This window comes from Meles meles, chromosome 4 (assembly GCF_922984935.1).
Source record: "Meles meles chromosome 4, mMelMel3.1 paternal haplotype, whole genome shotgun sequence".
NCBI lineage: Eukaryota > Metazoa > Chordata > Mammalia > Carnivora > Mustelidae > Meles > Meles meles.
In genome coordinates, this window is record NC_060069.1 from 95,337,865 (window position 1) to 95,360,957 (window position 23,093).

A 23,093-nucleotide genomic window follows, 5' to 3' on the forward strand; every position below is an offset into this window, starting at 1 on the left:
AGAGAGAGAGGAGGAAGCAGGCTCCCTGCCAAGCAGAGAGCCCGATGTGGGACTCGATCCCAGGACCCTGAGATCATGACCTGAGCTGAAGGCAGCAGCTTAAACCACTGAGCCACCCAGGCGCCCCTTAACTAAAGTCTTGAAAGAACTGGAGAATAATGACGGAAAATTGGAAAAGACAGGTTCCCATTATTTATCTTTAAATAGTTAAGGAAAAGCTTTGCAAATATTTACTAACCAGATACCACATTATTAAGTTAAATCTCTACTTATTTTGTATTTTGTCATCATTTTTAGTCTATTTCTATTTGTTAAGAATGGTAAAGGACTTTCCTGTAATATTGAGAGATCTGTTAAATTAGTTCCAAATGTGTATACTTCTAGGCTTGTGACATAGAAAACCATATTTGTTAGAATATCTCTTAGAAATTTGTCTTCTACTTATGCTTGTAAACTTGTGTACACAAGAGTTAGATTTTCACCTTTAAACTTGTAAGGAATGCTTGGTACATATTAGGTATCTAATATGGATAACAATTTATTGGTTAAAAGTGGATTGAATTAATGTTTTATAATTCACTATGACTTTACTGATCTGGCTCTAATTCAACCACTGTAAGAGAATTGTGCATATTTCCTTAAAATTAGGAACGTAGTGAAATATTTTCTCATCATGAAGTATGTTTATAATTAAAGTGACCCTAACAGATTAACTTTTAAAATACAGTGCATTTTGTGGACTGAATTGTGTCCCATCAAATTCATATGTTGAAGTCCTAAACCCTAGTGCCTCAGAAGGTGATTAATTTAAGGTAGAGCCTTTAAAGAGATGATTAAGTTAAAAGGATGTTGTAAGAGTGGGCCTTAATTCAAACTGACTGGTGTCTAAGAAGAGATTAGGGTACACAGGGTGATGCCAGAAGTACTTGCACACAGAAGGACAGCCATGGGAAGACATGGTAAGGATGGCTATCTATAAGCCAAGGACAGAGGCTTCAGAAGAAACTAGAACCGCTGACACCTTAATCTTGGCCCTCTAGTATCCATAGTATGAGAAGATCAATTCAATTGTTCAGCACACACACACACACACACACACACACACACACACCTAAATTGCCACACTAATAGAGAGCTGACTATTCCACCAATAAGTAAAAATCTACAGGAATTTAGCACACCAGTTAACAAAATATTACTCTAACCTAGTATTCTTTTTTTAAAAAAAAGATTTTATTTATTTATTTGACAGACAGAGATCACAAGCAGACAGAGGCAGGCCGGGGGGGTGGGGAAGCAGGCTCCCCGCTGAGCAGGGAGCCTGATGTGGGGCTCGATCCCAGGACCCTGAGATCATAACCTGAAGCAAAGGCAGAGGCTTTAACCCACTGAACCACCCAGGCGCCCCTCCAACCTAGTATTCTATATGTGTATGTGTGTATACTTTTAAAATAAAATTCCTTATCCTATATATCAATAAAATCCTTTATTTTTCTACTTAAAAACTGTCTGAAAACATCATACATAGGAAATACAAAGTAAGAGTTACTGAGAACAAATTTTAAAGTAGTCAAAGGAATTGCATGAGGAATCACACTTTTCTCTTCTTTGGAAGGAAAGAAAGATAATTCGAGAGAATACAACACATGCTTTAGCAAAGTACTCCTAACTTATTTTAAATTCTTTAGGCACTAGAATAAAAAGGAAAGAAATTATGTGCCATGCCTTTGAAACAAGATGGGAAGGTTACCAAGGACTTCAGAAAGTCATGTCAAGTCAGACTGCTCCTAGATTAATTGTTCTGAGTTCTTCAGGGATGATAAAAAATACTCATAGGATCTGATCTGGCATAGAACTTTGGAGATATGCTTCAATTCATTAAATACTTTAAATTTTGCCTTATGGTTTTCTGTAGTGCTTTTCAGAAACCTTTCTCCCAAGGCATTGTTTAGGTGGGCAGTTCCACAGTTTTCTACCACAGAATTAACTGTATTATTTTATTCTAAGGAATGGTAATTTGCTGTATCACAAATGTTGGGATAGTATATGATTTATGAAATTTTCAATAGTTTCCAGTACAGAGAATACTTATAAGCTTTATTCCAGATCAGTCAATACAAATTAATGTTCTATATTATTTTATTTTATTTATTTTTAAAAAATATTTTATTTTATTTATTTGACAGACAGAAATTACAAGTAGGCAGAGAGACAGAGAGAGGGAGAAGCAGGCTCCCCGCGGAGCAGAGAGCCCGAAGCGGGGCTCGATCCCAGGATACTGGGATCATGACCTGAGCTGAAGGCAGAGGCTTTAACCCACTGAGCCACCCAGGCGCCCCTGTTCTATATTATTTTATATCTAAATGTTAAAAAGTAGCATTTAAGGAATAAATAAAAACTCTTACCACTTGGGAATACCATGACTGGCTCTGTAAATCTTTGTTCATCTGCTGAAGGAAGGTTCAGGGAGATGATTAACACCATTCCCAGACTAGTTCCAACAAACAAACAAGGGGAGACCGTAGGGTCATTTTTCCGAGCAAAGGACTCCATGAAGTATAGTGCTGTAATTGCTTCTTTTGAATCTTTGTCAATACTGGAGATGCTAGAGCTTCTAGAACGATTATAGGAATTTTCTCGGCTTTCTATAGAAATTCAGAAAAACAAAAATTCTTAGTGTATTTCCATAACAAGTAAAGTCAGACTTAGTACATGAAAACCAAAATTATGAAAGGGAAGTAGAATTTGATTCCTTGTTAACTGATCTTGAAGGCCTCTTCTCCAGTTCACCAGCTTATTTTGATAATAAAGAGACAGAAATGTAAATCATAAATTTGGCAAAGCTGGGACTAGAAGTGGAGTCTCCAGAGTTCCAGTTCACCATGTTTTTCTCCCTATATTACTTCACAAATTAGTTGAAATTTGTAATCTGGAAAAAAATATTTAGTCTGAGTAGTCAAGGTTATACGAATTTCTGGTACCATTTTAATTATGCTTCCTTTCTATCTCTCAATTGTTGAAAATACTCCTAATGATTTCTTGGCAGTTCCCACTTACTGACAACATTATGGCGATACTTACCTGAAAGGTCACAAGTGTTCTTGGTGAATACATTTCCCTGACATAATTTTTGGTTTTGCTATATTTGGAGGAACTATAGTCCGAAAAATTGGAGTATTTACCAAGGCCAAAGAGCAAAGGCTATATTCCTGAACTACTTTCAGGCTACCTACGTTGAATCCAAATCCAGTTCTAACTTTACCTGAGACCAAAGAAGCTGTAGGCAGGGCTATCTCATTGTTAATGGTAATCTTTGAGAGGGCTTCAGGACACCTAAAGGAAGCTGGATGGTTTCAACTTTTCCTGCTCATCAACACTTACACATGTGCACACTCCAATAAGCATCAATGTACCTCCCTCAGTTAAACACTACTAGGAACGTTTTGTTCTTGTAATTGCTCCAGAGTTCAAGTTCCTCATACTCTTTTTTCTACTGTATTCACTTCTTTTCTTTCTTGATAGGTGCAAGTGTGACTCATTTTTATAAAAAGAGACTGAATATAAGATCCTTTGACTTTTCTTTTTCTAAAAAGCAAAATATAGTATTCCTAATTGACCCCTTCTATCCCTCAACAAATTTGTAAAAATAATTATTTGTAATAGAATTTAGAGATGAGAGGGAGCTTGAATATAATCTATGCAATTTTATAGATTTGGTGACAGAGATCTAGAGTTAAGCAATTGTCCCAGAATCCAATACAAGTTAGAGACAGAAATATCTAAAACTCAAAATTCTTACAATCCAGTGATTAAGTGTGCTACTTCTATAACTTTACATTTTGCTCCTAGGATAAAATTCCTAGCTAATATGCTTTCAAAGTTTTTCCATTCATGGTTCATCAACATTCAAGTTTGTTACTCATACACCTGTGAAAGAGGTGACTTCATTATCTGCACATCCATGAACTAGATTTAGTATTTTAAAATAGTAAATTTTTAAATCATTACTAAAAATTTTCTTTGAAGAGTGGTAAATGGGGAATTACTTTATAGAAAGAATTACCATAGAAAATCTAAGTATTTTTTCCTGTCTTTCCTCAAAGTTCTTTGTCAGCAATACTGTTGCAACTAAGTTTCATGATTCCTTTTTTTCTCCCTCTGAAAATTTCTGACCTTCTAGCTCTTACACTGTAATCCCTGCTCCAACACTCACTCCATAAATATGCAATTAATCCTTTTAAAAACATATGAATATTGCAAACTTTAGAACTTAATATTTTGCCTTTTTCTTGCTCGCATTCACTTGACAGTTGAGGAAATGAGGGTTGCAAAACATTAAGTAAATATCTACTGATAAAGACACTAAACGGCTTACCACTGAGATGGAAGGAAACTCAATTGTTGCTGGGAGTGTAGAGAACTGATTAAGGCATAGGTCTCCCCTTGTATAGAGGAGGTGTCTACCAATAGGAAGAACCACTCTGCTTTTAGAGATGAAGAAGGAAGTATAATGAAGAATGAATTTAGAGTCATGGCCACAGCTTGATCAGGCTTTCAGTTACTCATTGCCTAGAATTGACTGTAACAAGACCTATATCCCTTGTCCTCTGCTCCCATTATCATAGCATATAAAATTTTAATTGTATCCACAAAAATTTGTATGTTTAACTTACCTTCTGTTGTGACTGGTAAAGAAATTTCCATGCAAGCAGCTGATTGTGCTTTCCGAAATGGTGGTCTTCCAGGACCCCAGCGATTTACTTTTGAAACATCAGCACTGGACAGACGTTTTCCAGAACTGCAACTCTGAGAGGTTGGACTTGTGCAGTGTCCATTTACATGATCTGTCCCAAAAGGAAGAAGGCAGCATAAATATCATAATTAAATCTTCACATAAAGGAATCTAAACATGTAGATTAATGAAGAATGAGAATTCCTTTTTCACCAAACCATGTAAAGATGGCTAAGCTTGCTATTTTAATATTTACCTACATTTTCAGTAGTTAGCCAAAATTTCATAAGATTTATATTACATATAAATTCATTTTAAATATGTGGCTAATTAACATAGCTTAAGATTTATTCTATATCTGCATTAAGTATTACACCATTTAATGGCATTACAAAATAGATTATAGTATTCAACTTTCTTTTGCATAATTTAAATATACACCTATTTATATAAGTTTTAGAAGTACCTCAAGTGTTTGGAGTTGAAAATATAGAATGGAAACATCTTTTTTAAATTTAATTTTTTTTCAGTGTTCCAAAATTCATTGTTTATGCACCACACCCAGTGGTCCATGCAATACGTGCCCTCCATAATACCCAACACCAGGCTCACCCAACCCCACCCTCCCCTTCCCTCCAAAAGCCTCAGTTTGTTTCTCAGAGTCCTCAGTCTCTCATGGTTTATCTCCCCGTCCAAATTCCCCCAACCCACTTCTCCTCTGCATCTCCCAATGTCCTCTGTGTTATTCCTTATGCTCCACAAGTAGGCGGTTATCATATGGTTTCACTTACTTGCGGAGAATGGAAACATCTTACTGTGCAGTTGTGAATGGTACTTAATATAGATTCTAGAGCCAGACTGCCTGGGCTCAAATCACAATTCTACCATTTACAAGTTCTACAAATTACTGAAGTCTTCATACTTTAGTTTCCTTTTCCATAAGCTGGGAATATTATCTACCTCATGGAGTTTTTGTGATAATTCATGTCACATGCCAGAACACTTCTTGGTATATGGTAAATTCTGAACAAAAATTATTACTGTTATTCTTATTACCCAGAGGGCACGTATTGCATGGAGCACTGGGTGTTGTGCAAAACCAATAAATACTGTTACGTTGAAAAAATAAATAAAAATTAAAAAAAAATTATTACTGTTATTCTTGTTCCAGACTGCTTTTGTCTAAGACAAATAGTACTATTCATTTAGAGCTTATGAGTTTATTTCTGTTTTGATATAACTTTAAAACTTGGAAATAATAGCACTAAAAATAGGTGTTTTGTTAATGCTCCTATATAGTATATGAAACAACATCTCATAGTTCTGTAATATTGAGTACATTTAAAAATGTATCTTGATCATTCAAAGGACAATAGAGTTAAAAGGAGAAGAATCCTGCTTAATGTCCATATGGTCCTAAGTATCTACTCCATTGTAGCCTTTTTATGTTGTAGGGTTTGAAAACTTAAAATTGTTCATTTCCTGGTTTTCCTTGCAGTGAGTGTAAAGATGATGATTCAATTAAATTTCACCATTCATATGCATTAGTGTGTTTTACTATTTTTTAAAAAAGAGAATTAACATATTTATTAAATATTTAAATGCCACGCACTTTATACACATTACCCATTTAATCTTCACAGCAGCCCTGCAAAGCAGGGCTTTATTATCCTGATTTTGCAGTTGAGGAAACTGAAGCTCAGAAAAAAGAGTTTGGAAAATTGTCTAATATTACATAAATAATATTTCTGGAGGCAGAATTCAGATCCAGATTTTTCTCACTTAGTGTCTATATGCTCAAAAACTGGGCTACAGCACAAGCTAAAGTATTTGGTAAGGGATAGCAACTTTGAAGACATACTTGGTAGGGTTTAGGAGTAGCCTATGTAATGCACATTGAGATCCATGCCTTTTGGGGCCAGTCATTTTCCATATTAACACATTTTGGAAATCCCAGATTTCCCAGATGGAAAGGCAGAAATATCCCTTAATGAGTTAGTCATGGAGAAGCTGAAGTCAAGATCTCTACCCCTTCTGCACTATCGAATGTAGTCTTATAAATAAGAAAAACACTGAGAGCGACAGCTGGCATTATCAAAGAGAATGAATTAAAAAATGGCAACTTTGGTGGCCCTGTCAGTTAAGCCTCTGACTCAGTTTCAGCTCTGACTCAGTTTCAGGTCTTGATCTCAGGGTTGTGTACTCACTCACAAGCTCTGTATTAGGCTCTATGCCCTACTTAAGGGGGAAAAAAAAGAAAGAAAAATTGGGTACAAATTGCAAAAATGAGACCCCTTCTGGGTATATCTGTTAGGAAAAGTTGCCCCTTCATCAGGTGTGATGTCTTGGTTGGGGGACAAGTTGGCTTGTTAATTGACTTAACATTGGTTTTCTTGATTAATTTGTTTTAGCAGGAAAAGAATTTATGAAGGATATTAGGCAGCTCAAAACTTCAAGAGAACCTGTAAGGTATACTCAGAAGCTTTGCAGCCCCAAACAGTGCCCCACCACACTGGAGTTACTGTTTGTTAGTGGCTCAGCATTGAAGATGTTGGTGTTAGATGCCAGAAGCTGTGCTATTGCTGGCCTGATATAGCAGGACATCTCTGCCATCATAATCACCAAAACTGAGGTTTATCTAATTACAAATTAATTTTTTATTTTAGTGTTTTTTCACTATTCTCATTCTCTACCTTTTTCCTGATATTTTGAGGATTTTAAGCTCTTATTTTTAGGATTTTTTTTTTTGAAGAATTTTAAACTGAGACCCAGATGGACTGAATAACAGACTTCCCCTTGATCAACTTAATTTTTATCTCCAATTTTAATTTGATTCTTCTATAGCAAAATTTTCATAGCTATGATTTTGTTGTCAAAGCTAAAATTGCTTTAAATGAGCACAGGTTTATATACCTTGTGTTTAATGTTTAGTTTCTGAAATCCAAAATTTCAAAGAGCTTCTGTCTCTTCATTTCTCCATAATTAGCCATGTGTTCAAGTTTAACTTATAATTTGTTCATTTAAGTGGATATTTAAAACAATTTGGGACCACCTTTACAGCTTTAGAAAAAATAATCTCTTACTGAAAACATAGCCTAAGGCTTTGCCAGTGACTAATAGAATGTTTTAACTTGCAATAACTATTCTTAAAATTTCAGCTTCAATGAGGTAAAATTGACATAAAATTATAATATAGGGGTGCCTGGGTGGCTCAGTGGGTTAAAGCCTCTGCCTTCAGCTCAGGTCATGATCCCAGGAGAGCCTGCTTCCTCCTCCTCCTCTCTCTCTCTCTCTCTCTCTCTCTCTCTACCTACTTGTGATCTCTGTCAAATAAATAAATAAAATCTTTAAAAAAAATTATAATATACTTAAGGTGTATATCATGATGATTTGATGTAGATTGGGAACGGATTCCCACCATCTAGTTAATTAAAATGCCTATTTCATGTATTTATTTTTTGGGAAAACATTAAAGTTCTCTCTTAGCAAATTCCAATTACACATTACAGTATTGTCAATGATAGTCATCATGTTTTACATTAGATTCTCAGAACTTATTCATCTTACAGCTAAAAGTTTGTACCCTTTTACAAACCTTTCCCTATTTGCCCTACTCCCCAGCTCCTGGCTATCACTTTTCTACTCTGTATGACTATAACTTTTATTTTACTTTTTAAAAAATTCAACATATAAGTGAAGCCATGCAGTATTTATCTTTGTCTGACCTATTTCACTTCACATAATGCCCTCAAGTTCTATCTGTGTTGTTGCAAATGGCAGGATTTCCATCTTTCTCATAGCTGAATAATATTCCATTGTGTGTACATATACACATACACACACCACATCTTCTTTAGCCATTCATCCACTAACAGGCACTTAGGTTGTTTCCCTATCTTTGTTATTGTGAATAATGCTGAAATGAACATAGGAGTACAGACAGTCCTTCAATATACTGTTCATTTCTTTTGAATATATACCCAGAAGCGAAATCGTTAGATTATATGGTAGTTCTATTTTTAATTTTTTAGTAACCTTTTGTATGTTAAGAGCCAGATAGCTGGTTTGTAGAAGCACACCCTGAATGCCTTTGTTAATCATTATCTTGAGAATGTATAGATCTTGTACATCCTTTCTGTTACTTTCCACAAGCAAGATAGGTAGAAAATGTGTTGTTCAGCATTCAGGCCAAGGGTGCCAGGGTTGGCGAAACTGGAGTATCTCCTTGGTAATGAAGAATGTCCAGCTGGTGGGCTTTTATCATCTTGGGATATTTGCCATGCAAGGAGGAACAAGGCTACAGAGAACTACTAGGATAATTGCTACATTATAAAAGTTTGCTGCATTTAGTTTCCAGCAGTAGGTACTTTGTTCAGTTGGCCACTCCTGGACTCCACGTACTTTAAGTTTTCCCAATACACTTAGTTCGCAAGCACTGTCTCTGGGTCATTCCTTTGGTCTCGCTGGGTCATCACCTACACTTAGTTGAGAGTCTTCAGAAATGTGGCTACACACCTTCATACTGTTTTTCATAGTGGCTGTACCAATTTTACATTCCTTCCAACAGTACATAAGGGCTCCCTTTTCTTCACACCTTCCTTAACATTTGTAATTTCTTTTTGATGATACCCACTGTAACAGGTATGAGTGATAGCTCATTGAGGTTCCAATTTGCATTTCTGTCATGATTAGTGATGTTGAACACCTTTTCATGTACCTGTTCACCATTTGTATGTTGTCTTTGAATGAGTGTCTATTCAGTTCCTGTGCCCATCTTTTTTTTTTTTTTTTTTTTTGAGTAGGCTCTATGTCCAACATGGGGCTTGAATTCACAAGCCCTAGGGTCAAGAGTTGCATGCTGTGTTGCCTGAGCCAGCCAAGCACCCCCATCTGCCCAATGTATGTATTGTATGAATCCTTTATATTTTTTGACATTAACCTCTTATCAGATATATGATTTACAAATATTTTCTCCCATTCAGTAGATTTCCTTTTCATTTTGTCAATGGTTTCCTTTACTATATAGAAACTTTTTAGTTTGATGTAGTCCCACTAAATAATATTTTTGCTTATTTATGCATATTTTGCTTTTATTGTTTTTGCCTTTGGTTTCAAATCCAAAAAAATTACTGCCAAAACCATTGCTAAGGAGCTCACCACTGGTGTTTTCTTCTAGGAGTTTTATTGTTAAGTTTTATGTTCAAGTCTTTAATCCATTGTGAGTTGACTTTTGTATATGGAATAAGATAGTGGTTCACTTTTGTTCTTTTGTATGTGTCTGTATAGTTTTCCTTGCACCATTTATTGAAGAGCTGATCCTTTCCCTATTGTACATTCTTGGCTCCTTTGTTGTAAATTAATTGAAATGTATATATATATATATTTCAATTTCAATATATATATTTCAATTAATTTTGTGTATATATATACATATATATATATTTGTTTCTGGGCTCTCCATTTTGTTTCATTGATTTATGAATCATTTTTGTGTCAATACCATACTGTTTTGATTGCTATAGCTTTGTAATATAGTTTAAAATCAGAAAGTGTGATGTATCTTTGTTTTTCTTTCTTAAGATTGCTTTGGTTATTTGGAGAGGTTTGTGGTTCCATACAAATTATTCATTTTATTTTGGTGAAAAAAGTTTTTGGAATTTTAACAGGGATTGCATTGAATCTGTAAATTGCTTTGGGCTATATGGACATTTTAACGATATTAACTCTTCCAACCCATGAGCATGAAATATCTTTCCATTTATTTGTGTCTTCTTTAATTTCTTAATGTCCTACAGTTTTCAGTGCACAGTTCTCTTATCACCTTGGTTCAATTTATTCCTAAGTATTTTATTGTTTTTAATACAATTGTAAATAGGATTTTCCCAATTTCTCTTTCTAATAGTTAATTGTTAGTGTATAGAAAGGCAACAAGTTTTGTATATTGATTTTCTATTGGACAACTTTGCTGAATTTATTAGTTTTAATAGTTTTTGTTGGAGCTTATGGTTTTCTCTATATGTCTTCTGCAAATAGACAGTTTTACTTTTTCTGTTCTGATTTGGATGCCTTTTATTTGTTTTCCTTGCCCTAGCTTATACTTCAGTATTATGTTCAATAAAATTGTTGAGAGTGGGCATTCTTGTCTTCTGAGCTTGGAGTGAAAGTTTTCAGCTTTTTGCCACTGAATGTGTTGTTATCCATGACCCTGTCAAAAATGGTCTTTATTATGAAAGGCACGTTCCCTCTCTTCCCACTTGGCTACAATTTTTGTTATGAGTAGATACTAAGTTTTGTCAAATGCCTTTTCTTCACCTATTGAGATGTTCACATGATTTTTATTCTTCATTTTGTTAATATGACAGATCATATTGATTTGCAGATTTTAGACCATCCTTTCATCCCTGGAATAAATACCACTTTATCATAAGATCCTTTTAATATATTGTTGAATTTGGTTTGCTCATATTTTGTTGAGGATTTTTATATCAATGTTCATCAGAAATATTGTGATTTTCTTTTCTGGTAGTGTCTTGAAAAATGAGAATGGAAGTTATCCTCACTCTTTGATGGTTTGGAAGAATTTGAGAAACATTGGTACTAATTCTTTAGATGTTCGGTAGAAATCAAAAGTGAAGTCATAGGGCCCTAGACTTTTGTTTATTGGAAGGTTTTTAATTAATGAATTAATCTCCTTGCCAGTAATTAGTCTGTTCATATTTTCTATTTCTTCATGATTGTCTTGGTAGGTTGTATTTTTCTGGGAGTTTATTTTGAGACTTTCCAATTTTTTGGCATTTAATAGTCTTTTATGATCCTTTGTGTTTCTGTGGTATCAGTTGTAATGTCTCTTCTTTCACTTGTGATTTTCAGTCTTGGTGAATCTGGCTAAAGGTTTGTCTATTTTGTGTATCTTTTTAAAAAAACCAGCTCTTAGTTTCATTAATCATTTTGATTGTGTTTTTAGTCTCTATTTCATTTATTTATGCTCTGATATTTATTTCTCTTCTTCCACTAATTGCGGGCTTCATTTTTCCTTTCTCTAGTTTCTTGAGATATAAAGTTAGGTTGTTTAAGGTCTTTCTTGTTTCTTGAAGGGCAGCTATGATAGTGGCATAGTATGAGAACCCCAGGCTTGCCTCCTCCCTGAAATACAGCTAGATAACTATCAAATCATTCTGAATACTCAAGACTTCAACCTGAAAACTGGTAGAATAAACTACACAACCAGAGGGAGGGAAGAGGCCATTTTGGGAAAGGTGGGAAGTACCAAGAGAAGATTTGGGGGAAAAACAGATGGCAGGTGCTGTGGAGGGGAAGGAGCCTTGGTCATGGAGAAAGCTGAGAGAGTGGAATGCACAGAGATATGTACAAGAACACTTCCCCAAAGCCACTTCTGAGAGAATAAGTGGGACTGAATTTTGTGAATGTTTTCAACCAGCAGGACTCAAAGAGTGGAGTTTAGGAAGTCCCTGGGCTTGCTTGGGATAGAAACCTGAGGATGCTGCTCCACTCCTGGAGCAGCGGCAGGCAAACAACCCAGGGACATACTGTAAAATCTGATGATTGTTTAAGAGGTACAGGGAAAGACTGTTAAATCTTTTTGGAATACATCTGTGAGAGGTACCATTGCCTCTCTGGGGGCAATAGAACTGACAAGCACAATTTTCCTTCCCTGCCCCTCAGCATAAGCATGAGAGCCACTAACTGGGATACTGGCTTTTTAGCTTGCTTAGTCCCAATCCCATGCTCCTGTGCTCTGGTGTGGCAGCCCTTCTGAGTCAAACCTGTATCAGTATCAGTCCCAACAAAGCAAGACCTTTTCCTAGAGGACCAACACAGGTCCTTGACACACCAGGTACTTGAAGTTTAGAACTTTGAATGTCAACAGGCCTGAAAAGTATAAAGCCTAAAGTGTTCAATTCTGCTCCAGGCAGGCAAGTGACCCAGAGACAGTGTGAAATCAGTGATCTGAAAAATCCCTGTAACACATGAGGGGAACTTATTCTTCCTCTGAAAGTGCTTCACAGAGAGAAGCAAGCATAGGCCCCTGCCCCCTCAGCAGGGTCAAAGGAGCCAGCAGGTGCCATTTCTCTACTCTGCCCCTCAGGATAAACTGATTTCAGTAAGCAGCACAGTGCCAACAGTGACAGCATAAGCCACTTATACTAATCCTGCAACCCCCCCCCCCCCCGGTAATGCTTTTAGGCAATTGTGCCTGATGACCAGCACAGCTGGCCGCTACCCCAGGAGACCAACCCCCCCCCCCAAACACACACATACACACCAGGTCTACTGACCATAGGGTTCTGCAAAACTTCAGCACTTGTGGAAATAGCATCAGGATTCTTTCAACCCAGCAGACCAGAGTACACCTAGCTAAAACTCACCACACTCTGGACAAGGTCAAAACACTCCCCACTGCAGGCAAGGAGAAACTCTGCAGAGGACTGACCTGGGGAAAGAGCAGCCAAAGCACAGCAGCATAGTCCACGTAGCACACACCAGAGACATTTCCGGAAGCACCAGGCCCTGGACATTGTCTGATCTCTTCTTCATAACGCCTTTACTCTCAGAAGCAGGAAACATAACAGGCTTTCCTAACACAGAGAAGATGACAGAGACCTAGACAAAGTGCCAAGATGGAGGAATTCATACCAAAAGAAAGAACAAGAAAAGGTCACAGCCAGGGATCTAATGGAAACAAATATAAGTAATAAGCCTGATCCAGAATTTAAAGCAACAATCATAAGGGTACTAGCTGGGCTTGAGAAAATCATGGAAGACATCAGAGAGTCCCTTACTGCAGACAAAAGAGCTAAACCAACCAACCGACCAACCAACCAATCAGGTTGAAATGAAAAATGCAATATCTGAGATTCAAAACCAACTGGATGTAGGGACCACAAGGACAGAAGAAGCAAAAGAACAAACAAGTTATAAAGAAGTTAGAATTACAGAAAATAAAGAATCCAAACAAAAGAGAGAAAGAAAAATCTTGGATCACGAAAGAAGACTTAGGGAACTCAGTGACTCCATCAAACGCAATAACACTCATATGAGTTCCAGGAGCAGGAGAGAGAGAAAAAGGTACAGAAGTTTATTTGAGATCATTATGACTGAAAACTTCCGTGATCTGGGGAAAGAACCAGACATCTAAATCCAATAGGCACAGAGAATGCCCATCAAAATCAACAAAAGCAGGCCAACACCAAGACATATCCTAGTTAAATTTCCAAAATACAAAGAAATAATCCTAAGAACAGCAAGACAAAGGAAATCCCTAACTTAAAAGACAAGACAAATAAGGTTAACAGCAGACATATTGATAGAAACTTGGCAGGCCAGAAGAAAGTGGCATGATCTATTCAACATGCTGAATGGGAAAAGTCAGGAGCTAAGAATACTCTATCCTACAAGGCTGGATATTCTCCTTCAGAACAGGAGACAAAGAGTTTCCCAGACAAACAAAAACTTAAAGGATTTCATGACCACTATACCAGCCCTGCAAGAAATATTATAGAGTGGGAAAGGAAGGCCAAAAGCAACAGACTAGAAAGGAACAGAGAAAATCTTCAAAAACAATGACAAAACAAGTAATAAAATGGCACTAAGTTAATATATATCAATAATGATTTTGAATGTAAATGGACTAAATGCTCCATGAAAAAGACATAGAGTGTCAGAATGGATAAAAACAAAACAAAACACAAAAACACAAGACCCATCTATATACCGCCTGGAAGAGACTCCTTTTGACCTAAAGACACCTGCAGATTGAAAGTGAGAGGAGGGAGAAATATTTATCAGGCAAATGGATATCGAAATAAAGCCAGAGTAACCATACTTGTCTCAAACAAACTAGATTTTAAACCACAGACTGTAACAAGAGATGAAGAAGGGCACTATTTCATAATAAAGGGGACTACCCAACAAGAAGGAACTAACAACTGTAAATATTTATGCCCCTAACTTGGTAGCACCCAAATATGTAAAACAATTAATTACAAACATAGAGGAACTCATTGGTAATAATACAATAACAGTAGAGAACTTTAACACCCCACTTACTTCAATGGACAGATCATCTAAGCAGAAAGTCAACAAGGAAACAATGGCTTTGAATGACACACTGAACCAAATGGACTTAACAGATATATTCAGAAGAGTCCATCCTAAAGCAGCAGAATGCACATTCTTTTCAAGTGCACATTGTCCAGAATAGATCACACACTAGGTCCCAAATCAGACCTCAACAAATACAAAAAGATTGAGATCATACCATGCATGTTTTCTGACTACAATGCAGTGTACCTTGAAGTCATCCACAGGAAAGAACTTGGAAACCACAAACACATGAAGGCTAAAGAGCATCGTACTAAAGAACGAATGGGTCAACCAAGAAATTAAGGATATAAAAGAGAACATGGAGGGTGCCTGGGTGGCTCAGTGGATTAAAGCCTCTGCCTTCGGCGCAGGTCAGGATCTCAGGATTCTGGGATCGAGCCCCGAGTTGGGCTCTCTGCTTGGCAGGGAGCCTGCTTCCCTTCCTCTCTCTCTATCTGCCTCTCTGCCTATTTGTGATCTCTGTCTGTCAAAAAAAATAAATAAAATCTTAAAAAAAGAAAAGAATACATGGGAACAAATGAAAACATGACAGTCCAAAACCTTTGAGATGCAGCATAGGCAGTCATGAGAAGGAAGTATATAAAAGTGTATGCCTACCTCAAGGAGCAAGAAAAATCTCTAATACACAACCTAACATTACACTTAAAGGAACTAGAAAAAGAACAATAAATGAAGCCTAAAGCCAGCAGAGGAGGATAAATAATAAAGATTAGAGGAGAAATAAATGATAAAGAAATTAAAAACAAACCAGGAGTTGGTTCTTTGAAAAAATTAGTAAAACTGATTAACACCTACCTAGACTCATCGAAAGGAGAAAGAACCCAAATAAATAAAATCACAAATGATAGAGAAGAGATCACAACCAACACTATAGAAATACAATTACAAGAGAATACTATGAAAAATCATATGCCAACAAAACAGACAATCTGGAAGAAATGGATAAATTCCTAGAAACCTATAAACTACAAAAACTGAAACAGGAAGAAACAAAAAAAAAAAAACCTGAACAGACCAATAACTGCCAAAGAAATTGAATCAGTAATCAAAAACTTCCCAATAAACAGAAGTCCAGAGTCAGATGATTTTCTATGGGAATTCTATCAAATACTTAAAGAAGAGTTAATACCTATTCCTCTCAAGCTGTTCCAAAAGAAATGGAAGGAAAACTTCCAAACTCCTTCTATGAAGCCAGTATTACCTTGATTCCAAGACCAGAAAAATACCCCACTGAAAAAGAGAACAATGGGCCAATATCCCTGATGAACATGGATGCAAAAATTCTCAACAAAATACTAACAAATTGAATCCAGAAGTACATAAAAAGAACTATTTGCATCACGTAGGATTTATTCTTGAGCTGCCAGGTGGTTCATTCTCCCCAAATCAATCAAGGTGATACACCACATTAATAAAAGAAAGGATAAGAGCCATATGATTTTCTCAACAGATGCAGAAAAAAATTTGACGAAGTACAACATCCATTCATGATAAAAAAAAAAAAACCCTCAGCAAAGTAGAGGTAAAGGGAACATACCCCAAAATATATAAAACCTCACAGCTAATATCTTCCTTAATGGGAAAGACTAAGAGATTTTCTTCTAAAGTCAGGAACAAGACAGGGATGGCCACTCTCTCTATTGCTATTTAACATAGTATTGGAACTTCTAGCCTCTGTAATCAGACAACAAAAGAAATAAAAGGTATCCAAATTGGCAAGGAAGAAGTCAAATTTTCACTATTTGCAGACATGTTACTCTATGTTGAAAACCCGAAGGATTCCACCAAAAAACTGCTAGAACTGGTATGAATTTATTAAAGTCATAGGACACAAAATCAACATACAGAAATATGGATTTCATTCATGTGGAGTTTAAGAAATGAAACAGATGAACATGGGAGAAAAAAAGACAGGCAAATGATAAAACAGACTCTTAGCTCTTAACTATAGAATACGAACTGAGGATCACTTGTGGGGGTAGTGGGCAGGAGGATGGGCTAAATGGGTGATGGCTATTAAGGAGAGCACTTGCAATGAGCATTGGGTTTGTATGTGAGTGATAAATCACAAAATTCTAATGAAATTAATATTGTACTCTATGTTAACTAGAGTTTAAATAAAAAGTTAGAAAAGGCAAGCAGATAGCACAGTGATAATAAAATATAATCCCTTCTAGGACTTTTTTAATCAAATAAGAATGAGGGCTATTTTAATAACTACATAAAATGATAAAGGTTTTATCAAAAGAAAAAAATTACTAGAGAAAGCAATTAAATAAGTAAAATAAACATTATGTATATGTATTCAAAATAATGTCATAAGATTATACTTATAGGGGATAAAATTTTATACTTAAACCTCAAGAGAATCAACTGGAAAACTAAGAATTCAGTGACATGGCTGGTTACAAAATTCATATATATATGTATAGCTAATATTAATAATTCATTTTTTATCCTAATCTATTTAAAGTTCAATCAGTGGAACAAAATAGAATATCTACAAGGAGACCAAATGGATAAAGAAATATTGTAGTTGAAAATAAGTAACCTTGAAAATGAGAGGGGTAAATATAAGTCATTCAATAAATGCTTAGGATAACTAACTAGGCATTAAAAAATAATTTCTCTATACCAAAATAAATTCTAGATGACAAAAGTATAAATGTATAGAGAGAAACTATAACAGTGCTAAAAAAAAAGCATAGGAAAATGTTTTTAATATTCTTAAAGACATATTTGCTAAAGATAGAACAAAACTCAGTACCCATTGTAAAAACCATTAAATTTGATTATATATAGTAAATATAGAGAAAAAAACGAAACAAATGGCATTCTGCAATAACTTTGACAGAGGAAACTAATTTCCACAATGTCCAAAGTGCTTAGATATAAAAATAAGAAAAAAACACACCAAAATTTTTTATAATGTATTGGTAGTTCACAAATAAATAGAACTGTGTTTAAATAAAAGGATTTCCAACACTTATCATTAAGAAATGAGAAAGGAATCCATCAAAATCCTTGAGGAGAATACAGGCAGCAACCTCTTCGACCTCAGCCGTAGCAACATCTTCCTAGGAACAACGGCAAAGGCAAGGGAAGCAAGGGCAAAAATGAACTATTGGGATTTCATCAAGATCAAAAGCTTTTGCACAGCAAAGGAAACAGTTAAAAAAACCAAAAGACAACTGACAGAATGGGAGAAGATATTTGCAAATGACATATCAGATAAAGGGCTAGTATCCAAAATCTATAAGGAACTTAGCAAACTCAACACCCAAAGAACAAACAATCCAATCAAGAAATGGGCAGAGGACATGAACAGACATTTCTGCAAAGAAGACATCCAGATGGCCAACAGACACATGAAAAAGTGCTCCACGTCACTCGGCATCAGGGAAATACAAATCAAAACCACAATGAGATATCACCTCACACCAGTCAGAATGGCTAAAATTAACAAGTCAGGAAATGACAGATGCTGGCGAGGATGCGGAGAAAGGGGAACCCTCCTACACTGTTGGTGGGAATGCAAGCTGGTGCAACCACTCTGGAAAACAGCATGGAGGTTCCTCAAAATGTTGAAAATAGAACTACCCTATGACCCAGCAATTGCACTACTGGGTATTTACCCTAAAGATACAGACGTAGTGATCCGAAGGGGCACGTATACCCGAATGTTTATAGCAGCAATGTCTACAATAGCCAAACTATGGAAAGAACCTAGATGTCCATCAACAGATGAATGGATAAAGAAGATGTGGTATATATACACAATGGAATACTATGCAGCCATCAAAAGAAATGAAATCTTGCCATTTGCGACGATATGGATGGAACTAGAGGGTATCATGCTTAGTGAAATAAGTCAATCAGAGAAAGACAACTATCATATGATCTCCCTGATATGAGGACATGGAGAAGCAACAAGGGGGGCTAGGGGGATAGGAGAAGAATAAATGAAACAAGATGGGATTGGGAGGGAGACAAACCATAAATGACTCTTAATCTCACAAAACAAACTGGGGGTTGCTGGGGGGAGGTGGGATTGGGAGAGGGGGAGGGGGCTACGGACATTGGGGAGGGGAGGCGAACCATAAGAGACTATGGACTCTGAAAAACAACCTGAGGGTTTTGAAGGGTCAGGGGTGGGAGGTTGGGGGAACAGGTGGTGGGTAATAGGGAGGGCACGTTTTGCATGGAGCACTGGGTGTTGTGCAAAAACAATGAATACTGTTATGCTGAAAAAAATAAAATGGGAAAAAAAGAGAAAAGAATATTATAACAGTTTTCCAATTAGCTCAACACATGTGAAAGAATTGTATAAGCAAAATATTAGTGATGATGTGGGAAGACTGGAGTTCTTATACACTGTTGGTGGGAATCTAAGTTGGTTAAACATTCTTGGAAGTTATTTTGCAATCAAAATATACAATGCCTATTCTTTTGCCAAGCAATTTCAGTTTTGAGAATTTATTCTACTGACATAATCACATAAGTGTGCAAAGAAGCTATTACTATTCTCATTAAAGTTTGTTTTGAAATAGTGAAAGACCGAAAGCCTAATGTCTTTTAATAAAGAAATAGTTAAGTCAATTATTGTAAATCCTAAAATGGATACTTTATCATTATATAAGTCATTATATACTAGTAGTATATACATTGTAGTATACATTGATACTATAAAGAATTACATAGATATGTATAGAATGGTCTTCAGGACACTGTAAAATAAATAAAAACCCACAAAACATTTTAAAGTGCTTCCCCTTCTAATGAAAAAATGTTTAGACTAATTTTTGAATACTCAAAGAGAATATTAATATTCTTGGTCTTAATGGATATGGGAATTAAGGAATTCTGAGCTATAATTTTAAAATTATTTTAAAAAGAAAAAATAAATTGAAGGTACAAACTACAATACCCAGAGAACACCCTTTGCAAGTGTTTTAAATGAAGTTTAGATTTTGAAGAACTGGCTCACTGAATATTAAGTACATGTATTTCAAACAAAAAAAAAATCCACATACTTTTCAAGGTTAAGGTAAATTTCTTCATATGGTGGGGATGAAGGCATTTTACTCATGTGATTATTATAGCTGTAGATAATCAGCATTGCAAATGTCAGATAAAATGACTAGAAACAAGTAATCTAGCAATTCAAGAATTCATGTTTTAGGAGGCTACAGTTAGACTAACTTTTTTATTTATCTCAGGTTATGCTGTGCTTTTTTTTTTTCTTTCTCTCCCCAGTCTTAATGTGAAACTCGATGTGAATATGTACTCATATGGTTCAGGACAAGGTGTCAGTTTGCTTTGTCAGTATCAATCAGGATATAATGACATTTTAATGTTAAAATTTATTGTTATTTTGGGGTACCTGGGTAGTTCAGTCAGTTAAGCATCTTTCTCCAGCTCAGATCATGATCCCAGAATCCTGGGATCAGACTCCCTGCTCACTAGGGAGTCTGCTTCTCCCTCTCCCTCTGTTCCTTCCACTGCTCATACTCTCTCTCTCTCTAACACTTTCTCTCAAATAGATAAGTAAAATTTTTAAAAAATATTATTATTCTTTTGCCTGGTTCAAGATGGCAATACAGGAGGCTGCTGAATTCTTCTCTATACATGGATACCACAGATCTATAGCTACACATGGAGCAGTTCCCTCTGAAGGAAATTCAGACTAGCTGAGTGACTCCTATGCAGTGGATGAATGAGAAAGTACCTATACAGGGATGAATCTTTGCACACTTTCAGTTACAGGGGGACACTATGAATGAGAAAGACCTCTTTACAATTGCAAAGGATTAAGAGGCCACTAAAACCTTGGGCCAGGGTGAATCATAAAGTTCATCAACACAGGACCATTCCATCAAGTCTGGGAGACATGGCTGTTTTCTGTTGTGTAGTAACCAACACAGAGAGTCAAGGAAAATGAAGAAACAGAAATATATTCCAAACAAACAAACAAACAAACAAAAAAACATGCACGATAAAACTCCAGAGACATATCTAATGAAATGAAGATAAGCAAGTTACCTGATTACATGATAGAGTTGAAAACAGTGATATTAAAGATATTCACCAAGGTCAGGAAAATCTTGCATGAACAAAATGAGAATTTAAACAGAAACCAAATACCTGAGAATATGCTAACAAATCACAGACCTGAAGAATACAATAAATACACAGAGAAATTTAATAAAGAGGTTCAACAGCAGACTGAAGTAGAAGGAAGGATCAGTGAATTTAAAGGCAAAGCAGATTTCATCCCATCAAACAAGAAAAAAGTGAAGATTACTCAAGGTATGAATGGGACAACTTCAAGTGGAATAATCTTTAAAAGGATTTAGGAGACATGTGAGAGAAAGGAAGAAAATTTATTTGAAGAAAAAATGTCTGAAACATTCTCTAATCTGGGGAAAGAAACAAAATCCAGATCCAAGAAGACCAGAAACTTTGAAATAAGCTAAACCAAAAGAGGCCAATACTAAGACACAAAATTGTCAAAAGCAAGGAAGGATCTTAAAAACAACAGAAAAACAACTTGTTACATACAAATGAATCCCCATAAGACAATTGCCAGAGTATCAGCAGAAAATTTGCAGACCAGAATGGACTGTCTTTCTATATTCAAAGTGCTCTAAGAAAATATTCTTGCTAACCAAGAATATTCTACCCAGGAAAATTGTCCTTCAGAATTAAAGCAGAAATAAAAGAATTTTCCAGACAAGCAAAAGTTGGAGAAGTTCATCACCTCTAGACAGGCCCTACAAAAATTGCTAAAGGGACTTGAAACAAAACAGTCCTAACTAGTAAAACATATAAAAGTATAAATATCACTGGTAAAGGTAAATATACAGTAAAATTTATAATAATCAAATGCAATGGAGGTGGGTAAATCACTTATAACAACAGTATGAAGGCTAAAAGATAAAAGTTATAAAAATAACTACAATAATTTGTTAATAGATATGTGAGATAAGATGCAAATTGTGATATCAAATACAAAATATGGGAAGAATAATAAAAACGTAGACCTTTAGAATGCATTTGAACTAAAGTTATCAAATTAAACAGACCATTAAAAATGTTTCTACACCTAAAACTAATATAATATTTTATGTTCAAAAAAGAATACAAGTTTTAAATGACTTAAATAACATTTTTTATAATCTTCATGGTAACTGCAAAGCAAAAACCTATAGTGAATACATAAAAAAGAAATCTAAGTATACCACAAGAAAAGCATCAAACTGCAAAAGGAAAAAACAAAACAAAACAAAATGAAACAAAGCAGTTGTTCAACCACCAAAGACAATAAGGCAATAAGTCCTTAGTAAGTCCTTACCTATCAATGATTACTTTAAATGTAAATGGACTAAATTCTCCAATAAAAAGCCAGAGTGGCTGAGTGGATTTTTTTAAAAAAAGGAGATACAACCTATACTGCCTACAAGAGACTCACTTTAATTTTAAGCTGAAAGTGGAAGTATAGAAAAAGATATTCCATGCACTCATAAAAGAGAGCTAGGGTGGCTCTGTGTCATAAATTAGGTGACTATAAATAAACTTTGTTTATTGTGACACTATGATATCTCTATTATAGTATAGGTGGCTATAAAATAAATTTTGAGTAAAAAAATATTCAACTATGTGTAGAAGAATGAAATTTGACCATTTTCTTACACCACACACAAAGATAAATTCGAAATGGATAAAAGACCTCAACGTGAGGCAGGAATCCATAGAATCATAGAGGAGAATATAGGCAGTAACCTCTTCAGTATCAGCCACAGCCACTTCTTTCAAGATATGTCCCCAAAGGCAAAGGAAACAAAGGCAAAAATGAATTTTTGGGAATTCATCAAGATCAAAAGCTTCTGCACAGCAAAGCAGTCAACAAAACAAAGAGGCAACTCATGGAATGGGAGAAGATATTTGCAAATGACAGTACAGACAAAAGGCTGATATCCAGGATCTATAAAGAACTTCTCAAACTCAAGACACACAAAACAGATAATCATGTCAAAAAATGGGCAGATGGGGTGCCTGGGTGGCTCAGTGGGTTAAAGCCTCTGCCTTCGGCTTAGGTCATGATCCCAGGGTCCTGGGATCGAGCCCCACATCAGGCTTTCTGCTCCACAGAGCCTGCTTCCTCCTCTCTCTCTGCCTGCCTCTCTGCCTAGTTGTGATTTCTCTCTGTCAAAGAAACAAAAATATTTTTTAAAAA

General features: G+C 35.7%; 1 protein-coding gene across 8 annotated transcripts in view; it reads right to left on the bottom strand.

The window, feature by feature from the left end:
• STXBP5L (syntaxin binding protein 5L) overlaps positions 1 to 23,093 on the bottom strand; it is a 428,205-nt gene that overhangs the window by 20,431 nt on the left and 384,681 nt on the right. For all 8 annotated transcript variants that reach the window (XM_046003923.1, XM_046003924.1, XM_046003920.1 and 5 more), the window contains 2 exons: positions 4,674 to 4,844; positions 2,406 to 2,645 (listed from right to left, as the gene is read on the bottom strand). In XM_046003923.1, the coding sequence (XP_045859879.1) occupies positions 2,406 to 2,645; positions 4,674 to 4,844 (411 nt within the window). The remainder of the gene's footprint in view (positions 1 to 2,405; positions 2,646 to 4,673; positions 4,845 to 23,093) is intronic.